At 39.3% G+C, this 17,256-nt stretch overlaps 1 protein-coding gene across 3 annotated transcripts; it reads right to left on the bottom strand.

The window, feature by feature from the left end:
* Nucleotides 1–6,477: 6,477 nt before the first annotated feature.
* SOX10 (SRY-box transcription factor 10) lies at nt 6,478–16,670 on the bottom strand. Of its 3 annotated transcripts, XR_014454356.1 has the most exons (5): nt 16,556–16,670; nt 11,882–12,295; nt 11,162–11,415; nt 10,039–10,799; nt 6,478–7,481 (listed from the first exon to the last, which is right to left on the bottom strand). XR_014454356.1 is itself a non-coding variant. In XM_083156466.1 (4 exons), exons 2-4 carry the CDS (start codon nt 12,268–12,270, stop codon nt 10,126–10,128), a joined length of 1,317 nt encoding a protein of 438 aa, XP_083012592.1. In that variant the 5' UTR covers nt 12,271–12,295; nt 16,556–16,670; the 3' UTR covers nt 7,634–10,125. The 3 variants fall into 3 exon arrangements, 2 of the variants coding, with proteins under 2 accessions (XP_083012592.1, XP_083012593.1); XM_083156466.1 differs by lacking the exon at nt 6,478–7,481 and having other exon boundaries at nt 7,634–10,799; XM_083156467.1 differs by lacking the exon at nt 6,478–7,481 and having other exon boundaries at nt 7,634–10,799; nt 16,560–16,668.
* Nucleotides 16,671–17,256: the final 586 nt, after the last annotated feature.

Below are 17,256 nucleotides of genomic sequence, written 5' to 3' on the forward strand. Positions count from 1 at the left end.
CACAGACGCATCAATTATCGAATGCGTTTTGTACTTTTTAAGTACAAAACGCATCTTACAGTATGTACAATTTTCGGGTGGTGTATATGGGCTTGTGCGACGCGATGCGCGTTCCCGAGAGCCCGATATTGTATGTCTAAAAAAGTACGTGCTGCATGTACTTTTTAGACTACATATGAAAATTAACAGTACAAACATGGGTTCATCGCATTGCATGCATCACAAGCTGGAAGAAAAATTGTATAGAACCATTGTACAGTCAAAAACGCATAGCACAGTAAAATTGATGCGTCTGTGGGCACCTTTAGAGTTTTTCTGAGAGTAAATTCCAAAAGCTGGGACTCTCCCCTTTCTGTCGACACTAGCGGCTTGTCTCTATCCTACCTAGAAGCAGAGATATCAACCTTCCAGCACCCGGTTCCTTCTCCAGCTCCAAATGTCTGGTGTACAGTTTTATATTTTTGTCAATGGATTGCTCTGGCTCCTGATCTCTGATCCCCAAGTTCCCACCACCTCCTGAAAGTTGGGACTCTAGGTTTTTATACTATTGAAGGCTAAGAAATCTATTTCCAGATAATGGCGATATCTGCAGTCAAACAAGCTGCCCTTCCACCGGAAAGTGACGAATATTAAGCCCACTCCATTATCCAACCCTCCCCTGCGTATAAAACACCCCCTACCTCCCTGGAAGTCAATTATAAGGGACCCTTCATTCAGCTCAGTGCCCCCTTCCACACGTTAGTGTTCTCCCTCCCACCACCTGTGCAGTAAAGGAGTAATTAGCAGAAGTTACTGCTCCAGGCTCCTACTTGTTGAGTGGAAGTAAGAGCACCCCCTGCCACCCGTGGGACATCACAGCTGCTGCTGATAGCACCCCCCACCCCTAGGAGGGAAGAATGGGTAAGGGCCCCAGTGCATTGCTTTGCATAGGGGCCCACACTGCTGTTAAGACGGCCCTGCTGGGGGCCCCGAAAGTGTGCTGTATTTGTCTGGGGAGCCTGTGTTCTTTTAGGGTGGGGCCCCCAACTGAGCTTTCTTTGGCTGGGGGGGGGAGGGGGGGAGTAACTGTGCTCTCTATGGGGGCCACTACCTGTGTTAACTGTGGATGGGGGGCACCCCAACTGTGCTGTCATTGGATGGAGGTTAATGTGCTGTACATAAGTGGAGCCCCCAACTGTGCTCTTTGGCTGGAGGGCCACCAACTGTGCTCTCTTTGGCTGGGAGGCACCCAACTGTGCTCTTTGTGGTTGGGGACCTGGAACTGTGCTCTTTTTGGCTGGGGGAGGCCCCATCTCTGCTCTCTTTGACTGGTAGGAACCCAACTGCTCTCTTTGGTTGGGCTAGGGCTAATTCTGCTCTCACTGGCTGGGGGATCCTCCCCATGCTCCTTGGCTGAGGTCTACTTGCTGCTCCTTTTACAGCTTGCTTTGAATGAGTTGCAAATCTGTTGATTCAGAATGCTGTTTGCATATTATGACCTTACTGATATTACCACTGCTGGTGGACTGTATTATTTTCATTGCTATTTGCATATTGTGTATTTTTGGTTTGTGATAGAGTATAACTCAGTCAAAGGAGTAAAAGTGCATCAATGACCAACCAACAAAACAAACAGTGTGAAAATTTCCCTTTAAAAAAAAAAAAGAAAAAAAAACATTTTCAATCATTTTGCCTTTTATGTCATTTTTACAATGGGCCTGATTAAGAGTTGTACACAAACTGGACTATTTGTATACATCTTTGATGGTCGGTGTATGGGAATGAGCATAATGGGTCCTGTGTTTTGGCTTGCAGTAGCTCCAAGCTGCAGCATGACTGTCAATTCACCAGTGGCAGATTTTACATAGGGGCTTTACATGATAACCCCCCCCCCCCCCCCAGTAAAAAAACAGCCACCATGCCATGAAGTCCAGGGAGCATGTGCACCATTCATTGTGGTGTGAAAGGCGGCGCAATGACCAATATGTGCTACAAACAGAGCAACAGGGGCTACTGGAACCCCCCCCCCCCCCCAAAGCTTTCATGTATGATTTACCACAGGCGTTCTGAGAACAGAGTCTGTGACTTTTTTACTTTGATTTTCTGCTCCTAACAGCGGCACTCCAGCAGTCATTCTGATGGTTGCAATGCTGATCCAGTGCTGAGTCTTTGGATGCAGCACTTACACCTGTGATCCTGGCATGAGGCGTCTTTTGTATTCAGATGCCTTAACTTTCCCCTTAGTCCCTGACCCCCTGTACTTACTGGCCAGAATCTGTCAGTATTCGGGTCATACGGATCCTGCTGTCGGTATACCAACTGCAGGGTAAATTTACTAAACCTTCTAAAAGTGAGAAGTGGGGATTTTGCCCCTAGCAACCAATCAGATTCTCGCTATCATTTCTCTATTGCATCCTAGAAAATGAGAGACAGAATCGGATTAGTTGCTATGGGCAACATTGACACTTTTCAATTTTAGAAGATTTTGTACATTTACTCCTGTCTCTTTTTTAGGAATGTGCAGCACCTCCTATTCCAGGGGACCGGGCTGTTTTTCTTATTATATAAGCATGTTAGTAATTTGGCTATTATTATCAAAGTGATCTATAAATAAGTTACCTATAAATCATGGAGCTGATGTTGGACGGGAATTAATGCCGCCGGCGAGGGGGTTTTTGCGGCAAGGGTGGCTAACCCCCTTGCCGGTCGCTCACACTATTCTATGTTCCGGGGGAATCCTCTGACGTTGAGGATTCCCCTGAACGGTGAAGTTCACCAATAATACAGCAAGCCCACTCTATATAGCGGCAACCCTCGCCATTTTGATGGCTGCACTCACCGTTTCCACCTCGCTGGAAAAACCCAACGAGGAGGAAACGGCGAGTGCAGGGGGGTCAGTTGAATACTGACCCGCGAGCTGTGACGGCGCGCTATCGCCACTGCTCCCTGTCATAGCTTGCCAAAGGGCATATCGCCACTGCTCGCTGTCATAGCTTGCCAAAGGGCATTGAATATATCCCATTGAGTTGATCAGACATCAGTATTAAACACGTAGCATATGTGGTTTTGCACTGTACCTGTCCTGGAGCTGAGAACAAACAAGGTTGAGCAATTTTTCCCATGCACGCAGTGTTGTAGCAATTCCTGTGGATGCGCATCAGATCTGCATTGACCGTTAAGCGGATAATGTCAGTATTAATCATACAGATATTGTGATACACATGTCAAATATGCAAGCTTCTACATATGTGTTATTTGGCAATGCATACAGCACCTGACAGTTAATCAACTTTCATTCATAAGTCCGAGCTTGGACCCTGGCTTTTCCTGGATTTTGGAACTCTGGAAGGATCTCAGTCCCAGCTCAGTACCCCTTTCACACAAGGGGTATTAGTAGGATCTTTGCATGGACATACAGTATATGCTCAGTCATAGACATTGAACACAGCCCACTGATGGGAATTGTCCATTTGCTCATTTTAAGTGAAAAAGCTAATATGTAGCTAAGTGCACTTGGCATTAATAGCAGTTTCCACTGTAATAAGCTTGACGTTATTAGTTATGACTGCCAGAAACAGAGCTGGGAAGGGTCAGTGAATTTGCTAAGTAGAACTTTGCAATCAGCAAAAAACTGACCAAGGCTTCTGATATGTCAGAACTCCAATATTTATGCTTCTTATTTGCACACAAGCCACCATGTAGAAAGGACTAGTGAGCCCATGTTACTCACCCCTGTGTGGCCATTGGCTTCCATCCTCACTCCTGTATCCACACCACCCTCATAGTCCTAAAGTGGACTGAGAGAATGAGATCCATAGTGATCCTCATGTGGGACAAAAAGGAAGAAATCTTACCACTTTTATCTCTGCTTCCCAGACCATGTAGTGAAAACAGCTGTAGGATTAGAAATGAATCTTACTCTGTCAAACCGTGTACTCATCTTCTCTGAGGAGCATTTAATACACACACGCTAGGTCACTGTATGTATGTTTTTTCTTTTCATAATAATCATTATATAATATGTTTTGTGTGTGTTGAACAATTATGTTCAAAGCGTTACCTCTTGTTTAACTTCTTCCAAACACTTTGATGGGACTCACAATAGATATAGACTGGGCTTAAAGTGGTCCTGGAGCGGTGGTGGAACTCATTCCCATCTTCCACCTAATTTCCCCCCATTCCAGTCCCCCCATGAGGCAGGTATAGGGCCAGTAGACGGGTTTTTGACACCCTCCTGCAACCTATTATGCTTTTCTGCTAGAATTACTAAGCAGGGCCAAGGTGGAAGTTGAACTAGTTCCACCTCAAAAATAGAGGTGGTGGAACTCAGTTCCACCTCGTTTCCCCCCACTTCAACCCCTGGATATAGACATTTTTCACTGCTGTGCACCTTTAGTGTAGTGAGCGCCACCATTCGCCCACCAGTTAGAAGAGGTGTTTGAGCAGACACTTAAGGTGCACTAGATCATGGTTACTGGACTATCTGCTCAATAATAACCTAAGGATTCCTATCATTGTATATAGGGGATCCAAACGACCAGGCTCAGAGGGAGAGTCTTTAACATGAAAATATTCTGTAAGATGTGATTCGCTATGAATGTCCAAGAGGACTGTGGGAAACATGTCTTGATAAGGCGCCGTAGCACAATAAAATTTTGCCAACGCCACCGCATTTAAAGTTCATGAAATGCTTTTGTGCATCCTTCAAACTAAAGTGTAATGCTCAAAATATCAAACTTAATGGCAATACTTTACTTTCACACTTGTAAATAAAAGTCTTTGGTTTGCTCTGCTTAGTGATATGACTTGAGTTGCATTAACATATCCAATGGGGGGCATATCATTGTAATGAAATTAGTCTTAACTTACTTCAAAGAGTTATGTACTACCAATCACAGTAACTGTGAGGTTACAGTTGCCCGAATAGGGTTAATTAGCTAATCAGGCCAGCGTCCCACAGCAGAATCCCTTAATCACATTGGGGATGTGAAATTTCATCCGTGCAGACGCGGCTTTGTGTGTAAATCTGCAGGAGCAGTTCTGGCTTTTCCGGGGTCAGATTCTCAAGAGCTCTGTTAAATAGAGCCTTTGTTTTCCAGGCTGTATGATACGATCATGAGGAACCGGAGACTGTTAGTTTGGTCCTGGGGAGGGGCCGAAAGGGGAGGGAGCACAGAAGACGCCATACTTAACCCGTTACAATTCTCACTCTGAAATATTTGATCCCATGTAAAAACTTACTGTTGTTTTTGCTTTCTCCAGTCACATCTATATAAATGTGCCTGTCATTTGAATATCTGTTTGTTTTTTTGTAATTAGAAATAGTTTGTTAGAATATTTTTTTGAAAATGTATCAAATAAAACAGGTACTGTAATTGCCCACAACCATTGAGTAGGATTATCAACCTCACATGCAAATGCAGTGATTCCCAATCACACACACACACACACACACACATTTAGTGAATCCCTCCCACACACGCATGCACATACAGTAAATATATACAGTGATTCCCAATCACTCACTCCCAAACAGAGGTGGAACTACCATTGGTGCAGCAGGGGCATTGCACTGGGGCCCCTGAGACTAAGGACAATGCGCACTGCTTCGTGGCATATTGTGAACTAGGGTTGGAGTGAAGGAGGGGGGCCCAAATGATATGTTTGCACCTGGGTCAACTACTTACGAGTTCCGACACTTCTCCCAAATGTACTGAATCACACAGACATGCACAAATGTAGTCAATCACATACACCGAGGCAGTAATTCGGAATCACACACACCAATGTGGTGAATCCCACTGACAAACACACCTATACGGAGATTTCCAATCACACACACACGCAGAGATTCCCCATCACACACATTTGTCTGCTTTTGTTTGTCCCCACTTATATTGCATTTATAAAATGAAATATTTGCTGTTAAAGCTGTTTTTATTAGGTTGCAGTAATTGATGCTAACCAACTGATACCATTGACTAACCTAAAAATTCTGCGGAATACATGTATCAAGCAGACTAAATAAATGTGTTACCATAACTGTTAGCGGAAGCTGTTACATTTATTGAAGCTTTGACTGTTTGCTCTCACCATCAGACTATATATATATATAATTGCAGAGAGCTCACTTATACTCGCCCCTTAATTTCATGAGCAATATAAAATAGCATTTTACATTTACAAGCATAAACTCTATACTACTACAGGTCGAGTATCCCGTATCCGAATATCCGTTATCCGAATTATTCCGAAATACGGACATTCCAGAAAGTGAAAAAAATTATTTTTTTTGCTAAAAACTCACTGGGGACATTTGTAACAGCATCACTGGGGACATGATATGTAACTGGCACTATATATGTGCAAGACAATGATTGCTTGGCATTCAAATTCAGTGCTGAGATAGTACACACATTTTGTTTCACGTTTTGAAACCTTGTTTTTTGAACAATTAAAATATATTTGTGTGTATTTTATGTGGTAATAAAATATATTTGTGTGTATATTATGTGTTTATACAGCATAAATGCAAGATACTTCAAAATACATCATTGAAATATTAAAATATTCCGAAATACGGAATAATCCGTTATCCAAAATTCTCCTGGTCCCGAGCATTTTGGATAAGGGATACTCAACCTGTATAAGTAATAATGTGACAATGCCTTTGTCATTGCTATTATTTTCAGCGTTTGTCTTTTTTTGGTCTTTGCTTTATGTCTCGCCCCTTATTCAAACTATGGACCCTGCAACCATGTTATGTGTCATTCATACCGTAACCAGACTACAGTGTTGTAGACATTCATCATCAGAGATGATCCCGGATAGAATTTGGTTACTATGCTACTTTAGAGAGCTCTGTCTATTGGCAGTGCTGTATTATGGATCACATGGGCCTGTGGCTGTAATGGATGAAGGGCTTGTTGTGAAAAGAGGAGGGGCTGTGACCAGTTCTACAACGGTGTGGACATGTCCACATGGATACGTCTTACTCCTTATATTATCAGCCCCACTGGCTCCCTAAATATATACAAATTAAAAAAAAAACTAATTTTATGAGGAAAATAGAATTGTTGTTGTAATACTTAGGATTTATGGCCTGCTAGTCATCAACATACTGTTCTGTCATGATGGACCTATTTTTAAGTGGAGGCCTGGAGCTGTAGCTCTATCTGCCCCATTGTTAATGCCTATTGGCTATGTTATTTAGCAAGCAGCCAATAAGGAATACCTGGGAAATTAATTGGATGTTAGGATACAATTACTGTTGCTTTTATGACACCATTGCCAATGGGATTATAAACCTGTTATCCTTCCTATGTTCATCCTGTTTCTGTCACTTTCATTTCACTACTCTAATGTTCTGTCTCTAAACATATGTTTAGCCCCATATACACAATTTTTCAGACACCATTAGCCCTCAATTTCATTTTTGTTGTCAAAGGCACTGAGAGGAGGGAGTTCCGTGCCTGACGTCAAGTCACTTGTGCTTCGGGTTCCTATGGTAAGAAAAAAATAAAAAATAAATCAAATGTATGTAAAATATTTCATTCAATATTCCAGAAAACCTTATCTTTTTATTTATTTTTTATATATTTATCTCGTATATGTTTATACACAGTTAAAGGAATGACAAGTCAGAAGAATTGGGTAAGATAGTATGATATTTACATAAATAAGATAGATACAGTTACACATAATGAGAAAGGAAAGACATACATTAACAACAAAACCATCTTTAGCTGAATAAAGACTGATGGGGGAAGGGACAATTTTCATTATACACTGGGGTTTATCTGGGCATAGAACAAAGTATCAAATAACTTAACCCCAAATGGGTTCATGGATTTCTGTCCCTCTTCATATCAAAAACCCAAAATTGAAACAAAAAATGGTTAAAACCAAAGTCTGCCGAGACATTTTTTGGTAAAAAGCACCAGTCTCGTCACACCTGTCAAAAACAAAAATATATATATTTAGATATATATTTTTATATTTACATATTGCCTTTATTGTTTCCATTTTTTCATCCTGATAAACATACTTCATAGTATCCTGTTTGGAGAAATGCCAGTGAATAGTGTTCCCTTGAAGGGGAAATAAAATGGCTGCCCCTGAGAGTGGGCTAACTTTAAAATAGCTGCCTAATTACTGGAAGGAATGACATTCAGTTTCTCATGCCTGTGGTTCAATCCCTACATATTATTACAATAACATTAGCAAGTTGTTGGAGATTGCTTTGTAAATGTACATTTGTAGTTGATTTGTAGGAAATAGGTGGTCAAATAAAATTTCCCGAATTCCCCACCCTTCATGGAAAGAACTGATTCTACCACTGCTCTAGCATAGTTTAAGGGCTGTGTAAGTATATTGGGACAGATGTATTAAAGATGTATTAAAGTGGACATAAAGTGAAGGTGATAACAAGTGAAGGCGATAACACACCAGTCAATTAACTCCTAACTCAGTGGTTCCCAAACTGTGTGCCGTGGCACCCTGGGGTGCCTTGAGGGACTTGCAACAGTGCCCTGGGTTGGTGGTCCAGGACCAATTCAAGTTTTTTTTATGTCCATTAAAATAGTCAAATTGTGGACAAACAGAAGGGAATACTGTCCATTACACATAACTGATCCTAAGGATGCGATATAAACACAATTTATTTAACTTAATATTTGTTTCTGCCTTTCTCAATGAGAAACCTTTAGCCTAGGGGTGAAACAAATTCTGATGCTTTGGGGTGTCATGATTCAAAAACTTTGGGAACCCTTGTCCTAACTGTTATTTTTCAAACACAGCTGATTGGCTGGTGCACTATCACCTTCCACTTTATCTCCACTTTATCTCTTCACCAGGCTTAATCCACCTGCCCCATTGTACTGTCATTTTTGTAACTATCACTGACATTTCTGAGACCTTATAAAAATATGTAAACTTCCACACTAGGCTCCTGATTGAAGACAGGAAGATCTAGCAATGCTCTGTTGCTCATTTAAGACAAGTAGAAAGTCATTATATTTATTTTACAGAGGGACTCGGAAGTCCTGATTTATCTCTGTAAAGGAAACTATTTGATCTAGTTTATGTTTATTTAATTTTTTTTGTTATGACTTGCTTATCTTTTATGCCTCCTATAATTGTTGCTGGTATCATTACACCTAAAGATTTACATAGGAAGTTGGCAATTCAGATGTTGGCCATTTTATACCTAGTAGAAAAAGTTACCATCTTTTTTTTTTCTTTTAGTAAACATACATCTAGTGATTCAGGATGCATGACATACCAGTACCATGTTGAGGAGGTTAAAATTACATCTTAAATTTCAAGGCTCTCTCTGAAAATTGCACAGTACTGTGGATGAATATGCAAGCCAAATGTTGGCCATCTTGTTACACCCAACATTAACTCCTATTGGAGATATATGTCACCTTAATGCTCTTACCACTGCACGAGTGGATTACTACTTGGATAATTATCTCCTGCCTTCACAAATATTATTTATTCAGGATTATTAAAATGCAGCTCTGTTTGCTCACTATCCATGTAGTTGGGAATAGGAGAACAAGAACTGTATCAAATTTCCATCATAGGTTACTATTCATTTTTGTATGCAAGTGAATAGTATGCACTAACAATCAGTCAATTTCCAAGTTGTTAAGTTGATTAGTGATGTTTGGACTATCCCTTCTTTCAAACAGGTTAGCAGCCCAGGTCAACTGGATAAGAAAGTCTAGCTGCTTTCAGATAGTAATTTGCCTTCAGCGGCCAATGGCTGTGCATAGTCAATGTTGCCAGCCAATCTGGCGCCTAAGATCAAAGCCACTACCAAGTCAGATGTTGCAGCTTTCTCCCTAAATATGGGAGATACTAGTTCATTATTGGTGTATAATCTTTATTCCCTTCCCCCATCCCTGCATTGCCCTGCTATGCTACCCCACCATTTTTACACTTGAGTTTTTTATGTCAGAAATGGCCCATTTTTTCCCCGGTCACCGTCTTTCCCAGGGGCCCGTAGAAACCAGCTACAGTTTCCTGGTGCTCTTGGAATCCGGATTCTACCTGGGATCTGAGCTTTGGGAGGATCCCGTCGGAGTAGTACGTTGCTCTCCGAGAGATGTCCCTCCTTTTCCTGCTTTTCTGTAATTCTCATGGTCTTGAGAGAGTGGTGTAGACTGGCTGTTCCCAATGTGTTGGGCTGTGTGATGGAGCCACACTAGGAGCATCAGAAATCGCAGTGTAAAGAGGACGCTGTGGTGGACCCATATAAGAGAATGCAGAGTAAAGACTGGAGGCCTGACTAGGATGGCTGTAATAAGAACTTGTAGGTTGGTGATCTGAGTAGTCGAATTGTGGCCTTGAAATGGAGGGAAAGGCAGAACCATAATGTGGTAGCCCCAGTGAAGTGTAGGTCAGCTGTGATGTTGAAGGTTGATCTGTATAATGGCTGGCACTCGAGTTTTCTGTCTTCACCTGGGCTTTTGAGTCTGCCACAGTAGGAGCATGTTGCTTTGCCAAAGCCCAAGCAGGTCCAGCAGCCAGAGCTCCACTGAGACCATAGCTGGAGGTGTAACCACCAATGTGACTTGGGTGTGCAGCATGACCATTTGGTGGAAGATACTGATCAAGCTCATTGACATCAAATGTTTCCATGTTGGACATGACATCATGGCTTATTTCCCCAATATCAACATTTCCAAAATCAATATGGGGTTTCCCTCCTTCTGCCATAGAGCGGGATCCATCTCTCTTGCCATCAGACTTTCCTCCTTGAAGCTCTGTTTTTGGTGTTGTTGGAGGAGTGGGAGGACCATGACTTTGACCTAGAATAAAAAGAGTTTGGTGTTACATGGTAACAGAAATAAATTATTATTTGCATAGAGATTATTGATTTTATTACATAATGGACTCTATTCTGCACTTATAAGAATATATAAGATATAAGAGCAGAGATGGAAGAGAGATAGACATAAAAATGGGAAGCTGCTAATGGCTTTTAGCCACCCTTGAGAAAGCACAAAGCACAAGTGAATTCTGGCACCTAAAAAAAAATCCAAGCAATATATAGCAAATGAACTAATACTATAACTATTAAATTGCTATAACATATGTACTTTTTAACACTTTTTTAATGTGCAGTCCATGCAGTGGAGGTAGGGCCAAGATTTTGAAATGTGCATATTACCTGTGGAGTGTTCTGAATTTCCATCAGACATAGGGGAACCATGTCTATGGTCCAGGTGTGAGTTTTTGTAGTGAGCCTGTATGGAAGAAGCACCTCCCTCAGTTTCAGAGGATCCATCTCCCTCTCCAGGTGCGGGCTTTCCATTCTTTCTTCTACGAGGCTGGTACTTATAATCTGGGTGATCTTTCTTGTGCTGCATCCTCAGTCTCTCTGCTTCTTCTATGAAGGGTCTCTTATCATTCTCATTTAACAACCTGTGGAAAAAATCACCAAAGATGTTAAAAGGATAATGATATGCCAGTGTGTTCTAAAGATATCTTGAAGACAAATTAGGTAAGGTAGGGCTATGAAGAAACTTGGGTTTAGATGAAGTCACTGATACTGTCTGTCTTTACGAACAGTATCCATGCAAGTGGAAGAAGACCATGGGAGGGCAAAGGTTCTATTCAAGGAAAGGGCTGTTTCCAGTATTGATTCATGTTGGTTCTACTACATATAAACCACACAAAAATGTTATGGACATATAGTATTATGGACAAGAGATGTATTTTATGGAGGGTGTGTGTGTGTGTGTGTGTGTGTGTGTGTGTGTGTGTGTGGGGGGGGTGTAGTTGTTTTTATTTAATACAAACTGTTGTCAGTAAATAAAGCCAAGTTTAAGATATTTTATTTCTCTGAAAAACCTCATTGTGCTGTGAAAATCTATTGTAGACGTCTTACCTCCAAAGCTTTCCTAGTGTCTTGCTTAGTTCTGCGTTGTGTAGGTGTGGATACTGGTCAGCCAATTTCCGACGGGCAGCCTGTGCCCATACCATAAATGCATTCATAGGTCTCTTCACATGTGGTTTTGACTTATTGCCTCCATTGACTCTCACTGGCATAGGGACTAGCGTCCAGTCATATCCACTCAAGACTTGGGAGACAGCTTCCCGTATGCAGACAGGAAATCTTTCGTCTTCGGAATCATGCTCTTTTTTCACCTTTCCTTCATCATCATCATCATCTGGGCCAGAATGAGCATGAGATGCCAGAGGCTCAGGTGTTAAGGAAGTATCTTCAGACCCAACAGGGCTCATCTCAACCTCGGATAGGCTCTGATCGTCACTCATGATGTGTCTGTCTCTCACCAGGAAACTGGAATAGTTAATAATAATATTATTACAGATTCTGCCCTGAAGAAAGCATATAACAATATAAAATTCTTTCCAAAGAAAAGAAATAGGGCTACATAATGTCGAAGTGGAAAGTGTATTCCCCCTGAGCACTTACACAACAGGAAAAAAGTTACACAAATCAAACACCTGCCAAGTTTCCACCTGTATTGTTTACTAAATATCATGGAGCAATCTGCACTAAAGTCTATGTAAAGCAGGAGCACTTTGTACTAATATACAGTAATGGTGTGCACACATGATACAATTTGACATTCGATTTTGACTATATAGTCAAAATCGAATTGGGATCGCATAGACATCGAATGGAGATAGAACATGCTTTTAAACTTTCTATCCCGATTAGATGCCGATGCACGCTCCTGTTCAGCTGAAATCAAAGTCAAATAGACAGTGCAGCAATGACTATACACTGCGGATTGAATGTAGATAGTACAAATTGTATGTAAATAGCACATGAGTTAGCAAAGATTGCATAGCAATCGAATCTAATGGCGTGTACACACGGTAAGATTCCCTTGCTATTCGACTAACGAGTGCTATGCAATCTTTGCTTAGGGTGTGTACACACGGTCAGATGTGCAATGCGATTCCCAATGCACGGCATGCATGTGATGGCATACAATTTTGACTATATAGTGCAGATCTGCACTATATAGTCAATGCAGCCAAGACTTTCTGCCATGCAATACGGAAGCGCGCATCGGAATCGCATCGGGATCACAAGGGTTAAAACCCTTGCGATCTACATGCGATGCCAACACGATGTTGACTATATCGTCAACATCGGAAGGCGAATTGTACCGTGTGTACACACTATTACTTTGTACTATTTATATAAACTTCATACAATCTGCATTAGATTTGCACTATATTGCCATTGCTGCCCTGTCTATCTGAGTTTCAATTTGTGCTGTTGCAGGAGCTCGCATTGGGATCGCAAGGTAAAAAACCTGTGCAATCTGCATGCGATTTTGACTATATAGTCAACATCTAATGTCAAATCTCACCGTGTGTACACAGCATTTGTCGAATATCAAAGGAATCTCACTGTGTGTACACACCATTATGCTCATTCCAATTAGTAATATTTAAATTTGTTCTTTGCATGCAACAATTTTAAATATATCCCTTATAATCTTGTTAGTGTAATAACATAATCTTGTCGCATAAACAGCAAAAAATCCCACCACTGTCTAAACCTGTCCTGTAAACCTGTAATGCCCTGCAATCAGGGCATTACTCACAACAATACCCTGTCGCATCTTGTGTTCATTATCTACATTTTGGTAACTTCACCTAGGAAAATTCCCAGCACTATAACAAAATAAAAATCACCAAACTTCAGCTAGAAAACCAAGCACAGTCCATATTGGCCCTCTATTTATGCTATAGGAATTTTCTTATGCCTAATCCTTAAGTAATATGTAATTAGTAGCCACATGCAAGCAAATTCGTGTGGCGTCAGCAAAAGCCAAATAAATACTTTACTAAATCGGATATCTAAGTGGGGTAAAAGGATTTAACAAACAAGGGTCATTGGGTGAATGATTTGTTTTATAATTCTTAAATTTGATATCAGATGTGTCATTTAAAGTTGAATAAATTTGTGTTTTTGCATCAGTGAAAATAAATACACTTATTTTCTTATTGCTTATAAAACTAAGTAGCTTTTATTGAAGTTAAATACATAACAGATATAGATATATCTACAAAGAATACTTTCATAGGAAATAAAATACACAACAAAAGATATATTCACAAAGATCAAAAACAGAAGCTGTCCATGTCCCGTACAATATTTATGAATACAAAATAGCGCAATTCTATAAGTTATTCACAACCTTCCCAAAAAAATACCACTGAAGCAATATTAACAAATGATAAAATATACTATTTAATTATTAACTCTTATTGTATACATATTTTTTATATAGACATAGTACAAGACACGCTGTATATTAGTATATAACAATACAAAAAAACACCAATAAATCAAGAATATAATGGGGTAGTGGTACACTTGCAATCCCGAGCCTGTGATATGTACAACAATAGTAACATGAAATATATATGACTATAAATGAATATTGTCAACCAAGATTTTACCTAAAATGGACTGATTATCTAATTTAAATCAATTAACAAGTGTAAATTTGTGTAACATAAGATCTAAACACAAGCACTATAAGATCTTTGTATGTAACTTCTCTTATAGTTTTAGCAGATACTAAAGAGGGATAAAAACGCATCTTTAATTGTTCTGTCCACCTGCAATACAGAGGTCTGACATTGAATTGATCTAGTTTCAGCTTTCCATCTTTAATTAACTTACTATTAAAAGTCTAATAGTTTTTGATTTTCCCAAAAATTGTTTACTTGCAGATAAAATTCAAACATGTATCTGAAATATGGTTGCCCCATTATTGAAACGGCAAACATATCTGCTACCCTGATACTATTATTTTTATCCTGAGCGCTAATTTAATAAATAAGTTTATTTAGCCATAGTTAATTAGCATCCTTAATTGTTTCAAACCCAATAATGTGTCACATGCAACCATTTTGTACAGTTCGATTGCCTATGTGATTGTCCAAGCATCTAGTTTAATTCATCAATGTTTTGCATGTATATTACAGATACATGTATACTGTAGTTTGTCTTCCTAATAAGGACACAATCCTTTTAGCTCTTGAACTTAGTATGTATTACATAAAACAGACTTGTGCAGTACATCTCCTGGACCTTACAAACTATGTAAATATAAGTTTATTCATTTATAGTATCCAAATTTTAAGATGCTTTTAAGTGTCAGGAAAACATGTCAAATTGCTGTCAATCAGTGCAGGTGTGATATTTTTTTCCTAATTAAACTAAATAATAATTTAAAAATGTTTTACAATAAATTTTGAAATCACTTTGAAAAAAATTAGATATTTTGGAAAATTAAAATAGAAACGTAAAAATGAAATAAGGTAGGGGGTGGCATTGAAAGTTATAGGGGTTTGTGCAATATTAAAAAAGCATATTATCTGTTTTCTTATTATCTACAAGGTATCTACAGTGCCTTCACATTAGAATCACTGATGTCTATTAAATTAATACAATATTATTGTAAAAAAATTGGAATAAGTGCCATAGATTGCTATCAGAAAATACTCCATGCAGCCTGTTTCATGTCCAGAGAACTACTTCCAATGCTAACTCTAGTAATATACATTTTCTGCCCTCACAGTAGCATGAATAGGATTATGTGTTCTGGAGATACTGTAAAGTGAATGCTTAAGTCCAACCAACCACACGACAAAAAAATACGAAAAAACAAAAACAGAATTATTATTATATTAAGTAGTATAATCAATTATTGACATATCACAAGCCATAGGGGAGGAGGGGGGGGGGGTGTTCTAAACAGTAATCAAAATAAATATGGACCTATATAAAAAGATCGTACAAAGAGAGGAAATAACCAATAAAATACAGTATAGCCAAAGTCAGAAAATTTTCAGCAACGCAAAAAATAAATCAAAACGAAAAAATCAAAATCCTAACAAATTGTGTATCTTGAGAGAGTGAGGAAAGTAACTGAAATAATCATGTCAGCTTGCAAAGAGGGGATTGTATGAATGAGAACAAATTTGGGGAAACTGTGCCATAAAAGAAGTTACACATTTAAACAAATGTTTTGAGAGAAGTGCAAGAGACAAAAGCGTAAAAGGGCAATAAGATAACAGTGTTGGAAATGTTTGAATAAACGTCTACAGTATAAAAGTACAATAATGAGAAGGTAATTAATGACAACCTAATATATATATATATATATATATATATATATATATATATATATATATATATATATGTATAACATGGAGACAAACAGAATCTAAATAAATGGATTTGTAACTAATTAGTGAAAGAGACACATGCAGAGATTTAGCTGAAGGGGCCAAAGATAGAATGTGAGAGTACAAGATAAAATAACATTGATAAATATGGGTGAAATAAATAATTAGTAATAGCAAAATAACTATGTAATTGGGGTGAGAGTAAACAGTATAAGTAATAATAACAGTGGAATATATTATAAAATAGAAAACAAAATGAATAAGGGTAAATCAAACTATTTATCAAAATGGTATATTGTGGTTGGTTAAAGAGGGAGCAGAAAAATGAGGCTAAGAAAGAGAGGCGAAGCAGGAAGAGTAGGAATGCAGAACGTACCTACTGAGTCTTGGTGGTAGGAGGTGTGCTGGCTCGTTGCTGTGTCAGTAATAGAGGCTCTGTTCTCCTATCTGAATGATGCTCTGTTCGCTGCCCTGATCACTTCTCCCCATGCATTTAAGGCAAAGCTTTTCTCAAACAGCCATTGGCCCTTCTAATTGGCTGCCACCAATGGAGGGGAGGGGACTAAGATGAGACGTACCTATTTCTGCCAAGAAAATGAAAACAAAAAATACGAGATTTTCCACTTTTTCAAAAAAATATATGAAACTTTTTTTTTTCTTTTCAGATTCTCTGGTGACAAAAGAGTTAAACCTTTTAAGACTTTAAGAAAAATAACCTCTGCTATTGCATTAACATCTATGATAGTAGTTAGTAAACTGCATCCTGAGTTTATGTATATTATGCTAATCCCCGCTTTCACACAGTTATCCCTACAGTGAAGTCCCCACATAACCATATAGAGACTGCACACTTTTTACTACCATTCTGGCAGACTCACTAATACAGACCTGCTAATCCAGACTTTCACTCCACAAACCTCTTGGATAACACCCCAGTAGTCACATACAGGGGAATATGCTTGCTCTGCGAAAGCTTCGGAATCAGTGTCACCTAACTATTCAATCACAGCACCTAAGCACACCTATGCACAACTGCATTTCTTTCCAGCACACAGCAGCACACACATTGCACGTCTC

Source organism: Crinia signifera, chromosome 8, assembly GCF_055691185.1.
Source record: "Crinia signifera chromosome 8, ASM5569118v1, whole genome shotgun sequence".
NCBI classification, from domain to species: Eukaryota; Metazoa; Chordata; class Amphibia; order Anura; family Myobatrachidae; genus Crinia; species Crinia signifera.